Source organism: Haemaphysalis longicornis, unplaced genomic scaffold (genome assembly GCF_048455015.1).
Source record: "Haemaphysalis longicornis isolate Haplotype H1 unplaced genomic scaffold, Haemaphysalis longicornis Haplotype H1 scaffold_12, whole genome shotgun sequence".
NCBI lineage: Eukaryota > Metazoa > Arthropoda > Arachnida > Ixodida > Ixodidae > Haemaphysalis > Haemaphysalis longicornis.
Genome location: NW_027526225.1, coordinates 92,056,647 through 92,069,846, shown reverse-complemented (window position 1 = coordinate 92,069,846; position 13,200 = coordinate 92,056,647). Strand labels below are relative to the sequence as shown.

General features: G+C 44.8%; 1 protein-coding gene across 1 annotated transcript; it reads left to right on the top strand.

Annotated features, from left to right (window-relative positions):
* Window positions 1-53: 53 nt before the first annotated feature.
* LOC144163025 (protein XRP2-like) lies at window positions 54-9,141 on the top strand. Its single transcript, XM_077693806.1, has 9 exons — window positions 54-385; window positions 474-591; window positions 1,309-1,400; window positions 1,681-1,853; window positions 3,067-3,173; window positions 3,819-3,929; window positions 5,533-5,610; window positions 7,409-7,499; window positions 8,114-9,141. Exons 1-9 carry the CDS (start codon window positions 300-302, stop codon window positions 8,278-8,280), a joined length of 1,023 nt encoding a protein of 340 aa, XP_077549932.1. The 5' UTR covers window positions 54-299; the 3' UTR covers window positions 8,281-9,141.
* The last annotated feature ends 4,059 nt before the right edge of the window (window positions 9,142-13,200 follow it).

The following is a 13,200-nucleotide window of genomic DNA, read 5'->3' as shown; positions in this document are numbered from 1 at the left end:
AAATTTGAATAATTTTACGTTGGTATGCTTTGCATTGTCAAGCCAACAGCGACGTACGAGACTGCACTCAAGCCGCTATTAAATTGATTTATTTTTCATTCGGCGCGTTTTGCCAAGATATCGTTTTCCCCTCAAAATTGTCGAAGCTTTTCAGACGTGGCTTTCAGGCTACAACCGTCGCCTAGCAACAGCGTGGTTTGGTTTGACAACATCTCCTAAAATGAAAGATAGCTGCATGTGCTCATAGACCCCTGTTTTCTTTATGACGTTCGCGGGGATCCCAATGAAACCCGCGCACTATGGGAGCAGTTCAACGCAAACTCATGCTGTTTGCATCCGGTAGCACTCATTCGCAGGATTACGATCAACCAAAAACTTACTCGTGGTGAGTGATGCTTTCCCGTAGCCTCTTTTTCAGGCCATGGCGGAAGATGTACAGCGCGTATGATTACGGTAACAATGTAACTTTTCAGGGATGCAAAGCCGAAAGTAGACGCCGCGAACTATACTGTCGTAAACGCGAAGGACGTAAGTATTACCAAACCTCCAGGAAGTATCGGTGGAGAACAGTTCATCATAAAAAATTGTCACGTAAGTAAAGTCACCTTACCTGCAAACGTTCTTTGCAATGCGGGAGAAAAAGACTTCCAGGGGGGTGAGGGATGGAAGGGTTTTCAGTCGGAATTCGTTAAACAAGTGATCTTTTAGTAACAAAAAAGAAAGAAATAACTAGACAATGCCTGTAACTCCTTTTCACTAAAAAAAATTCTGCGGACGTACCAATCTTAGCACAAGGAGAATTAATTCCTTTTTTTATTCACTCCTGAGTCATAGAGAAACGAAGGGTGAGGCAACTAAAATTACAGGTTGTCTCTTTTTTGAACAAATCGGAAATAAGAGCTAGGGAACAAAGACTAGGTGGTCAATAAATATTTGCACCACCTTTTGCGTCACTACATTTTTAGTAATTGCACTATGTTTAACGAGGAGGATGACGCGGCGTAAGCGCTTGAGAAAGCATTGCAAATCATTTTCTTTATGACTGCTCTCTCTATACTCCGTCTAGTGATAAAGAAAATTGTGATTTTTTTTTCAGAATACAGTACAGTAAGCCATAGGAGATTATTCCTCCAGCCATTCACATTATGTACTGTAACTCAAATCGGCAGCTAAGCATTTGTGCCGGAGCATTTAGGGCACTCGGCCAAAACTGGCTCGGAAATCTTCTCCAAGAGCCTGCATACATTCAGCCAATTAGTTCATTTCAGCATTCGTTTTACTGACCTTAACTTACTGCGCCTCATGCAGAGTACTAGCCTCTACATATTGGACCACCTCAACTCTGTGACCATTGACGACTGCACCGACTGCGTCGTCATTCTTGGCCCAACACAAGGCAGGTAGGAGGCAGCCTAAACATATTCAGCTACAGGATGGCTCTATCACGTCTTGACAATGTCTATAAAAATCTTGATCAGGTGTTTCGTAGACATCTTGGAGGTCTTGCCAAGATTTCGTATATATGTGTGGTAGCTGTGCTAATGTGCAGATCAAGATGTCTTGAACACCTACACAAGGAAATTTTTAGACTTCTACGAGACGTGCTTGCGTCCAGTGGAATAGCGGCCTCCGGAAGTGGAAATGGGACCCCATAAAATTCCCTTGTGGTTCCATGTGCAGCGTGTTCCTCCGCAACTGCTCCAAGATCCGTCTGGCGTCTGCCTGTCAACAGCTCCGAGCTCGGGACTGCACAGCAATTGATTTATGGCTGTGCTGCACAACCCAACCATCCATTGAGGCCTGCTCCGACATGCGCTTTGGCTGTCTCTCGCTCATGTACGAACAGTTCCCAGGTAAGTGTCACTGTTTTTATCAATCTAATACTAAACTACAAATCAACTGTCCCCGTTGGTCTAATGCTGAACAACGAAACTACTGTCGTTGTTCGCGAACAACGACAGTAGTTTGTTTTGACAGTACTTTGTATTAGAAGCGTCTAATACAAAGCTACTGTAATCTATCGTGTCTACTCATTGGTACAACACTAAACTACACAACTACTGTCCTCGTTGGTATAATACTAAACCACAGGACTACTGTCGTAATTTGTCTAATACTAAACTACAAACCAACTGTCCTCATTGGTCTAATGCTGCACTACGAAACTACTGTCATTCGTCTAATACAAAGCTGCTGTCATCGTTTGTGTCATACTAAACAGCAAAACTACTGTCCTCGTTGGTATAACACTAAACCACAGAACTACTGTCCTGATTTGTTTAATACTAAACTACAAAACTACTGTCCTCGTTGGTCCCATACCAAACTACAAAACTACTGTTGCGTTGGTTTAATACTAAAGTACGAGACTACTGTCCCCGTTGGTATAATACTAAACTACGAAATTGCTGTCGTTGTATTTCTAATACAAAGCTACTGTCTTCATTTGTGTCATACTAAACCACAAAACTACTGTACTCGTTGGTATAACACTAAACTACAAAACTGCTGTCCTTGTTTGTATAATACTAAACCACAGAACTACTGTCCTAATTTGTCTAATACTAAACTAGAAAACTACTGTCCTTGGTCTATTACTAAACTTTGGTTTAATGCTAAAGTACGAGACTGCTGTCCTCGTTGGTCTATTACTAAAGTACGAGACTACCATCCTCGTTGGTCTAATACTAAACTATGAAACTACTGTCATCGTTGGTTTCATACTTAACTACGAAACTACTGTCTCCGTTCGTCTAACACCAAACTATGAAACTACTGCCCTCGTTGGCCTAAAACTAAACTCTACTGCCCTCGGCCTAAAACTAAACTACAGAACTACCGTTCTCATTGGTCTAATACCGCACTACAAAACTAAAATGCTGTCGGTGCTCGCCAGCTGCTGCATTTGGTTCAGAGCTGCTAAAACGATCACGTAGTAAATTACGCATCTTCATCCCAGCTAAACTTTATTTCCCCGGTGGGGATGGCCTGCTGAAACCGCCATTTCTCCCCACTTCTTTCTTCTCTTTTCTCGCTGGCGATTGTGTGGCGGCATTCCTGCTTCAGATCAGCTAAAGAACGCCCGGCTCAGCCCCTTCAACAATCACTGGAGCGAGGTGTACGACTTTACCCCTTCCAGGCCGGAGCCCAACTGGTCTCTGCTCCCACCGGGGGTGAGTGCTGGCCTTTTACGCTAGGCATGCACAAAGAAACAGTTATGCTTTCATCCCACAAGTGCTGCCCACAGAAGTGGGGGCCCTCCTTGCAGCACGGTTTGAGTGCGAAGCGAAAGATGCATTACTGCACTTTCAAAAAACTGTTTCAACATACTACTAGGTGTTGAGTTCACGTTCCGTCTTCAGTTTGCTACATTCAGAAATTTCGCTCTGCACATTCTCAGAAGTGGAGCTGGTGCCCAGGAAAAGCAATTCGTAGATGGATTTGACGCATGACCATCAGTGAATTTGCAAAAATGTTGCTCTACATGTCTTGGTATTCTCAATCACGAAAAGTGGCACTTTGAAGCTGTAGTTTGTTAACCTGTCTCCTTGCATCACGATCATTTTTGGAGCAATCCTGTTTGCAGCTTCGCAAAGCTACAACTTGAAACGTTTGCCTTGCAAAAGAACAGCAATACCGGTGTATTTAATACCGGTGTATGCACATGCTACCATAATGAAAAAAAGCTGCGTTTCTTTAAACGCGCCCAATATTTAGGTCTCGCAATTATTTGTGGGTCTTGTAAATGTTATAAAAATCAGAAGTGACTGATTTGGCGAGGATTGACCTCTGAGCCACTTTCCCTGTTGGCCAGGCAGGCCGTGCCGCCTCAGGCCGTGTTGGAATCCTGCTCGGTGCCCATGACCTTTGACCCCATGCGAAGCCACGTGCCCCTCACGCTCGGCCCCAGCTGCGAGCGCAGCAGTGAGGCAAGTCGTCCCTCTAAAAAACAGCTTTTCATTGAAAAGGCGAGCATACGCTGCCTCTTTATTACCAATTAAATAGCTTCAACCTGATTGCAGTTGAAGCCATTTTGCTATAGTGGCAAAACTACGAGCTACAATCTCTGCAGCACAACCTTTATGATATTCTTAATAGATTTAAAGCATTGCAACATTTTCATTTAAGGAAACCCATCGGTATTTTGTAGACTTTGTACGGATTGATGAAACGAATTACTTCTGGCGTTTTTGCTTGCTTCAGTTCTTTTGACAGTGTCCGAGTTTATATTTTTAGCTGTTATTTGTTACGTTGGAGTTACAACCCGCTATCTCTTTTGTATTATTTCCGCTTATACCTTTATTCAACAAATTATTTGTCACTGTTGCGTTGCACTAAGTTATGTACATCTCCATGACCTATTTTATTTTGCTCACAAACGGTGTTGCTTGCTAATATGTTTAATTCAGTATCCTTCTTGTTATGTTATTCGATATCTGCTGAAATTTAATTTGTTGTTGTTGTTGTTGTTTACATACCACACATTGTTGGAAACATTGTATTTGTTCCTAATATTTCTTTACAGTGCCATGTAGCCGCACCATAAATCGCCTGGGCCCTAGTAAAGTTATTTTTAACAACTTTTAACCCAGGAATCCATGTACCGTATTTATTCGTGTATAAGGCTAGGTTTTTATCCAAAATACGTAGTCTCAAAATCATACCCCACCTTACATTCGAAGCTCAGTATGTATATACTATATGGCAATTTTTTTTTTTGCTCTCAAAACTGCACTCTCGCCTTATGATCGTGACCGCCTTATAATCGAATAAATACGGTATATCCATCTAGATATTTTGTAGTGAATAAACGGAACTGAACTGAACTGAAATTTATAATGCAACCCCAAGCTCTTTGCAGCATGTTGTGTTCTCTACCCAAATAACGTTTTTAGCTGAACAAAGTCGATCGTTCAGTCATGCTAGCCGGATTTTGGATTCAAGCAGGTCTCTCATGCCTCATATTGTTATGCTACTTTACAATACAGTGCAGATTCATAAATTCAACAAAAAAGGAATTCATTCCCGTGGGCGGGCTTTCATCAACTACGGCGTCACTAGCACAGTTTTTCTTTTCCGGCAAAGGGTTACATAAGAAGTTCTACAAACCCAAATACTCTGGTATAGTTACAAGCCCATCAAGGACTTTCCAAGCTGCCTCTGGCTTATCAATAAGAAGGTTGTATTTTTCAAGTTTTATCGAAGTAGTGAAACCACAAACTTTATTTGCATTTTCTAGTCACATGAGCAACTAAGCTCAACCTTGCACAACATATAGTCTGTTCAGTCATTTAAAAAAAACCCAGAAGTTGAAATTTCCGACATATCAAAATGCTCTCAAATCTTTGAAATGAAAGGAAAAGAAGGAGTGGCAAAGAATATATGTGTCATGCCTGTTCACACTACCTTTCAAATATGGCAGTGTTCAGATGCTAAGTGAGCACAGTTAACTCAGAAAAGGGATCAGCCAAGTTGATTGCAAGCACAGGACTGCTTTTTTCATCATGCCTTCACGACTTGCTTTTCTTCCAGAGGTGCTTGGTGGTGCTTTTCTGGGAAGATGACTTGCAAAGCAACACCATGGCCTTCACAAGTGGCATAAAAGCACAGGTAAAGCTTGCACAGCAGTGTGCCTTACTAAGCGAGCCGTACAGACCTACTAGCTTCACAGACATGGAGACAGGAAGTGACACCCATTCTAAAAGAAATGGCACTATGGTCATGTAAGCCAAGGTGTTAGGATCGCATCGAACACTGTGTTTGAGGATTTCTCACAATATAGCCCCTGTTCGTTGCACTGCCTCTGTGAATATGGGGCATTCACATGTGCATAGCTCGCTGCCCCACAAGTGCTGTTCAGCTCAGACTGATACGCTGCTCCTGACATGATAGTATTAGTGGCGCCAATGTCGTTTGGTCAAATGGGAGATACGGGCGTTGGTACATTTTAAAAGAATAAATGGCACAAAACAACAAAACACGAGAAAGAGAATCCAAACAGACATACAAGTCACGATTTGTTACAAAATGGATAGTTGGGCGAGTTGGTCAGTGTTCGTGTTGGAGTGTAGTAGCACAAAAGGACGAGGGATGCAGCAGCGGTATTGTGCATTCTTTGGCGTCTCTTGTTCTATTTGTGCTGTTACACTTAAACATGTTTTGTTGTTTCGTGCTGCTTATTCTTTTAAAAGTGTTCTAGTGGTTAGATTTGACAATTTCAAGGAGTGTCCCCAACTCTGCCACAATTACACTAGCACTCAAGGGCATGCACTGAAGTGTCAAGTGAACAAAATTATGTGAACAAATCAAGTTATTGAAGTGAATACAGTCAAAGCTCGATCTAAGGAAACCCGATCTTACGAATTTCCCTATCTAACAAACAAATCCGGATTCTCCCAAAGGTGCCTTTACGGCTCGATGCTTTTACGAACCTGAACTAGCGAAGTAGATTCAGCGCCATTCCCGATTTAACGACGCATTTCGAGAAACAGAAACGTCTAAAAAGGACCAATTTCGAACGTGTTTCGTCAGAACGCCGCAAAGATTATTGCGAGTCAGGAAAAAAAAGAAAGAACGACGCATCTAGATAAACTCAGCAGTCCCGTGGCAGCAGACCACAGCGTCCCGGCCAGCATGCTTTCCACAATTCTTGAAAGGAAAGGATGCCATCATCTATGCCAATTCGTCTGGAATTGCGTCGAAGATAAGTAACCTCAAGACCAGACCACCCCGCACGAGAAGTTGGAGGAAACCCTGTTTGTGTGGTTCAAGGATATGAGAGCCACAAACGCTTCACTGAGCGGCTAAGAAGTGGTACAACAAAAATCGTTGTGTTCTGCACGTCTGCTGGGGTGCGACGACTTCAGGGCAAGCAAGCCCACGCTGGCTTATTTTCACCGCGGACTTTAAGTGCATTGCTAAATGATCGGAAAGCAAGCGCTGCGGCCGCCGCAATTACAATATCATGGTAGCTTCTGGGATGCACCTTCCTTTGCACATTGAATTTTAGAATCAACTGCTTTTAAAATGACAATCCCGACTTTACAAAGTACTCGATTTAACCAAATAATTCGCAGTTCCCGCTGACTTCGTTAAATCAGGTAATTGTAGCATGGTCATGCTTGTTTACTCATAAAAAAATCTATATTGGTCAATAAAGTCCAGCTTTGGCGGTAAACTTACTCAAAATGTTTGCAATACGGAATATGCACAAGCTTATTGATTACATGGGCTTGACCTTGGTACTCATTCACTCTCCCTTGTGACATTAACTGCCCTTAAAAAGAAAGGAAAAATTCTGCCCCCACAAAAATGCTTGGTTGATAGCAAAGCAAAATACTACGCCCAGTTACCTCGAAACTGAACTCTACCCACTAGTTCCCACACAAGCTATGCTTTCCGATTCCAGGCAACTCTGGTGCAGACGCAGGAAGCGTGCCTAGAAGGTGGTCTGGCGCGTTTTGTCTTCAATGGGCACCACAACAAAGCTGCAAAAAGAGGCAAGGCTCTTCCCAACCATACATCGCTTTTTTTTTGTGCATGCGTAGTAGCAAAGCGCCAAAACACCTATGCCGCCACAACATTCAACTTGACAACTACTATTGTGACTCATAAGCAGACACCAAAGTGTTTTAATAGCTTTTCAACCGGCAAGCGTGGCTAACTATGGTCAGTGCAGATGTTTTAAAAGCTCCTTTGAGCTTGTGTTTTGCTAATATATCGTATTAAATGTAAGCAGAGTTCAGCATGTTAGTCAATGCAGAGTGTACGCGTGCTGGGTGCATTCTACATTGTAGAGTGCACCCAATGTAGAGTGTAGTGTAAGGGGTGTAGGGTAGACGCACAATAGAGTGTGCACTGGGTGACAAATGCTTCTGCAAGCATAGTTTGGCATGTTAGTTACTGTAGAGTGCACGCTAAGCGCACTCTACATAGTAGAGTGCACCCAGTGTAGAGAGTAGTGTGGGAGTGTGTGCGGTGCATGCATGATAGGGCGCACACTGGGTGACAAATGCAGTAACTGTAACGTCACGACTTAGAATTGCAACTGCGTGCGAGTACAAATCGACCGCGTCAGTGTAACTTTCAGTCTCCACTTGTTCACACATCGCAGGATCGGCCGTTGCCTTGGAATACATGGGCAGAGGTTGTCGACAAGTGTGCCTGCGAAAAGTGGAGACTATGTCGCCGGGGTTCCATTACATTTCCCCGGAGGACCCAGAAACAACAAACAAGCAAATCGAAGCCGCCTTCACCACCAACCAGTGCAACTTCTCGTGAAGGCACCTCAAACACACTGCAATTCGGTCACAGTGGGTAGGCGTCATTCCGTTTCCAAGTCACTGCAAGTCAGGCACATACGGTGGAACGCAGAGTTTTCATCATACGTGCTAATAGACTCCTCTCCTCACCTAAACAAACCTAAAAAATACTAAACCACCTTTTTTTTATGAAGAAAAGATGCTGAACTGATCTAAAGGAGCATTTTTCTCATCAAGAATCCTGACAGTAAAAATAAGAAAGTTGTCTTGCTGTAGCTTGAACCCGGTTTGCAAGTAATTTCAACAACAGTGACTTTCTCAGCAAGGCCAACAAAGTTTCAACGGCATGCTTGTTTCTGTAGCTAAGCAAGACAACTGCGGCATTGTTAAAAACTATCCACTGAACACTGCTAGGTTAACAGAAAGTGCCTTGCTAGCCCAAACCTGGAAACGGAACGTCGCAGTAGGGAGACAGTGATCATCACGTCGTGGACGGTTACCGTGAAAGTTTAAACTAAGTTGGCCAAAGCATTTACATGACACTATCATTGGCATGTTTGAGGAGGCAGCAGAAGTGCACTGATCCTTGGTTTGCAGTTATTGCGGGTAGATTTAGTAGCGACAGTATAATGCAGCACACCCTGCATTGCATGGAGCTCTTTCAGAAGAGCTTCAACAAAGCACAGTTTCTACTGGATTTTCCCTGTAGGGTTCCATAGGTAAAGAAAACCAAGGGATCCCCTGAAAACCGAATTATGATAGAGTTTTCTTTTGTGTGTGTGTTTATGGAATACAAACTTGAAAAAGGTTTGGCGACCTTACCAAAGAGCAATAAATTTGCACCGCACAATTTGTTTTTACCCAAATGCGTGTCGAACTAATTTATTTGAAGTTGCACCAAGTCTCTCTTGCATACAAATTACCTGCCTTGTTAAGGGGGCAACATGGACCTTTGGGACCAAAAAATTGCCCAAAAAAGACATTTTTTTAGGTGTCACATTTTCCATAGTTTGCAGTTTTTCCTCAAAAAGTTGGTACTTGAACAGTACCAGGTACTCATAAAAGCCATACAGGCCTCATTATGAAAAAAATAATTTTTTAATAATTTTCTCCTTTTTTGCCACGAGCGGTATTGCAGCGATAGGAAATTCTCGAGAGGTACAGCCGAGCAAGTATAGCAGCTAGAAAGAACTTCCTTTGCAGCGTACAGCTGAATGTTTAAACCATCCAGTAAGGGAAGCACATTTTGCATTTTGTGTTTCAGTAGTTGTTTAATTCGCATTGTTTTTAATTGGTTAGCCTAGAAGCCTAACTTCAAACCTAGAAGTTAGAATTGATGTAAACCTGTACGTGATTGCAAAACAAAAAATCTGCTTCCCACATTTCATTCTCCACAACTTCTGGTATCTTTTCATGCCTTCTTGGTAATTTTTCGTTGATTAGTTTTTTCCATTGCTTTCAAGAAAAATCAAAAAATATTTTTAGTTTTCCCAGAAATTAAATACCTTACACTGAAACTAATTGGATCTTTGGAATCAGCTTAAAAAAACCGAACAAGCCCATAAAGTTTCATGAAGATTGGTTGGAAAGCAAATTCAAAAGATTACCTCGCTATGATAACACTGACAGCACTTTTAATGCAAACTTCACTCAAATAAGCTACATAATGAGGAAAATAGAGCATGGGCATGCGACCCACTGGCTCATTTCCCACACTAGAACCTACGATGTATTATGGGCAGCTGTGCGATTCGCCGAGGCTGGCAAAATCAAACGCAAGTTTGGCGGGGCTTACCAGCTTGCAGAATGAGCACACTTAGATTTAATGCATATTCTTTTAAGTGCTGAACACTTTTTAGCCTTGTCACCGTAGCTCGCTCAAGCAGAGCCACACGGCGTTCTGTTGTCGCGGCGTAACCCAGCTTCGAAAGACAAGCGGTTTATAGAGTCACAAGCGTTCAAAACTCGTGAACTGCTCGCGCTTTTCATACATCTCCCCGTTGTTTAGCGCAAAGAAAACTGCAGGTACATTTGAGGCAGTGGAGTGGAATAAACTTTATTATGTGCCTGCAAAACTCGCGTGCACGCACGCTAGTCGACCGGGCCTAGGTCACCGTCGGGGGGACGTCTTGGCTAGGTTTCTTCTCCCCACATGCGGGGTGTCGGAAGCCTGCCTCGTTGTCGCCTCTTGGGCTTGCTGGACGGCCCAGAGTTGTTCTCCTTGGTCGTAGGATGTCAGCGCCGCTGCTTGTCGCGGCGGAAGGGTTCCGGACTTTGCTTCTTCGGGGTGTTCGTTGCAATTCCACAGCATGTGCGTTAGAGTAGCCGTCTCCCTTCGGCAGACCCTGCACTTGCTGTCTGGGTAGGCATCGGGGTATTGTCTGTGCAGAAGTAGTGGCGTTAGGAGGGTTCCGGTCTGCAGTTGTCTGAAGATGACAGCCTGGGCTCTGTCCAGCTTGTCGCTGGGTGGAGGGAGAGTCCTGCGAGCCAGGCGATACGCTTTGGTGATCTCTTGGTAGTTGACGAGTCTGTCCTTAGTGCTGAACCAGAGTTGTGTGGCCTGTTCGTTGCCAGCGCGGAGAGATAGAGCGCGCGCTGCGACGTGGGCCGACTCGTTTCGGTTTTCGTTTGTCTCTGAGACCTTGCCTTCGTGTGCTGGGAACCAAGTGATGTGTTTCCGGTTATGAAGGTCGGCTCGCTCCAGGATGCGGGCCGCTTTGGGTGAGATCTCCCCTTTGGCATAATTCCGTACTGCTTGGCGTGAGTCACTGAGGACTGTAGTGCAGCCTTGGTCGGCAAGCGCCAGGGCTATGGCCACCTCCTCGGCCTCCTCGGACTTGATGCAAGTTATGCTTGCAGCGGATCTTGTAGTGCCTGCAGCGTCAACTACCGCCACGGCGTAGCGGCTGCCGCCCGCGTATTCTGCAGCGTCGACGAAGCGAGCGCCGGGATCCTCGCTGAGTTTGTCCGTGAGGGCCTTGGCTCGGGCTTGGCGCCTGCCTTTGTTGTGTTCTGGGTGAACGTTCCTAGGTATTGGGTCTATGCGTAGGGCTTGGCGAACTTCGTTGCTGAGCGTGCTCTTGTTTCCTTGCTGTCGGTGGTATCTGATATGCAGTTTTTCAAAGATTTTGTGACCTGTATTTGTTGCTGATAGCCGTTCGAGTTGAGACACTCTCTGTGCTTCTGCTGTTTCTTCGAGCGTATTGTGGATTCCTAGTTGTAGCAAAATATACCTAATTAACCGGCAGCGCCCACATTCATTCAGTTATGAACGCTCGATGGGTCGGTTTTTACGACAGTAAGCGAAAAAAAGTGCCAGTGCAATGGCAGCACGTGCGGGAGGAAAAGCAAGCACAAGAGGAACAGAACCCCCGCTGGTGCTGTTTCAGGCAGGGGGCGTGCGAGCACTGCGAAGGCGGCAAATTTGAATTGCATTGGGTGGTAGCAGTAAGCAGCGAGCTACAGACCATTATGGTGAATCACTGCTCTGCACTTCCCGATAGCTTTCACATTGAGTGGAACGGCTTTAATTCTTCTAAAATTGCAGGCATTTTAATGCGTTGAAGGTTTTTTCTTTCTTGGTTTTTTAACTGCCAGGCGGTCGCCACAATCTTGGCCAATTTCCCTCAGTGGGTATGCTTGGCTTGACAAATGCGCACACGGGATGCTGGGCAGTCACCGCCAGGCATGCACACGAGCGCTATACTCGGTGACAACTTAAGAACGGCACTGGAAGTTGCTGCTGTGCCTTATCACCGTAGCCGGATGTTTCTCTGCGCGGCGCAAGTAGGGCGTTACTGGCAATATTTTGGACATGGCGTGAGACGTTCCCGTGATTTTTTGGACTTGATATATTTATAAACGACTCCAGTGACGACAAATTGCGTGAGACAAGGCAGACGATATCACGCATTCATAGCAAACCCCTTTCAAAACGCACGCGCACTGAAGTCACGGGTCCCGCGCTTTGGCGGGACCCTGAGGTGGTGCCGTTCTCGAGTTGTAACCGAGTATAGGCATTTTCTTTGCTTCGCTAACTTCCGGGCGGTCGCCACGAGGCCCGAGCTCACATGCACACGATCAGCAATTTTTTGGTATTTTTATCTGCGGACACGAAAGCTTTGCAGTAAAAAGAGAAGTGCCTACAAGCTGCAGCACCGCAAAGGGTGGTGCAGTGGAAAGCAAGTTGCATTGTAATCCACTTAAATTTGTGTGGGTTATACAGCACTCTTATCCAGCCAGAGTTGCCAGAGAAATCACAGAAAGAGCTGCCTGCACAAGCCATAGAGGTAGGCTTGCCTAACCTGGAAGGCCTTCAAAAAGGGGAGGGGGGCCTCTGTAGGGTGGTGGTGGTGGTGGTGATGTTTACTGACGGGTGGACGTAGCCTTGGGTGGTATGCTGGCAATTGCTCACCCGATCAGCACCTTTTTACCGCTATGCGCGGGAATTCACCATGCCTCGCTGAGGCTTGTGACACGTAAAAATTGCAGGATCAAACGAAAGGTTTCATGGCCCATTCATATTCACTTATAAACCTACTTGGCTGGGAAATAGACTGTGGGGTTTAATGGGCCAAAGCTACACCTAAGATGTGAGGTGCGCCGTAGTGGAGGGCTCCGGATTAATTTTCACCACCTCCGGATCTTTAATGTGTGCCGGAACCTCGATTTGTGGGCGGTTCGCTTTTTGCTTCCGTCTGAAAAGCAGCCACCGTGGCTGGGATTGAACCCACGTCCACTTGGCTGTGAAACGAATGCACAGCTTTCTATCTCGGTAGCAACCAGACCCAAAATTGTATCTTACAATAACATTAAGGGACAAGAAAAGCAGTGTGGATCAGGGAACAAGCACAGGTTAAAGGACATATTAGTAGAAATTAAGAAGAATAAATGGGCGTGGGCAGGGCATGTAATGCGAAGGCAGGCAAGATAACCATTT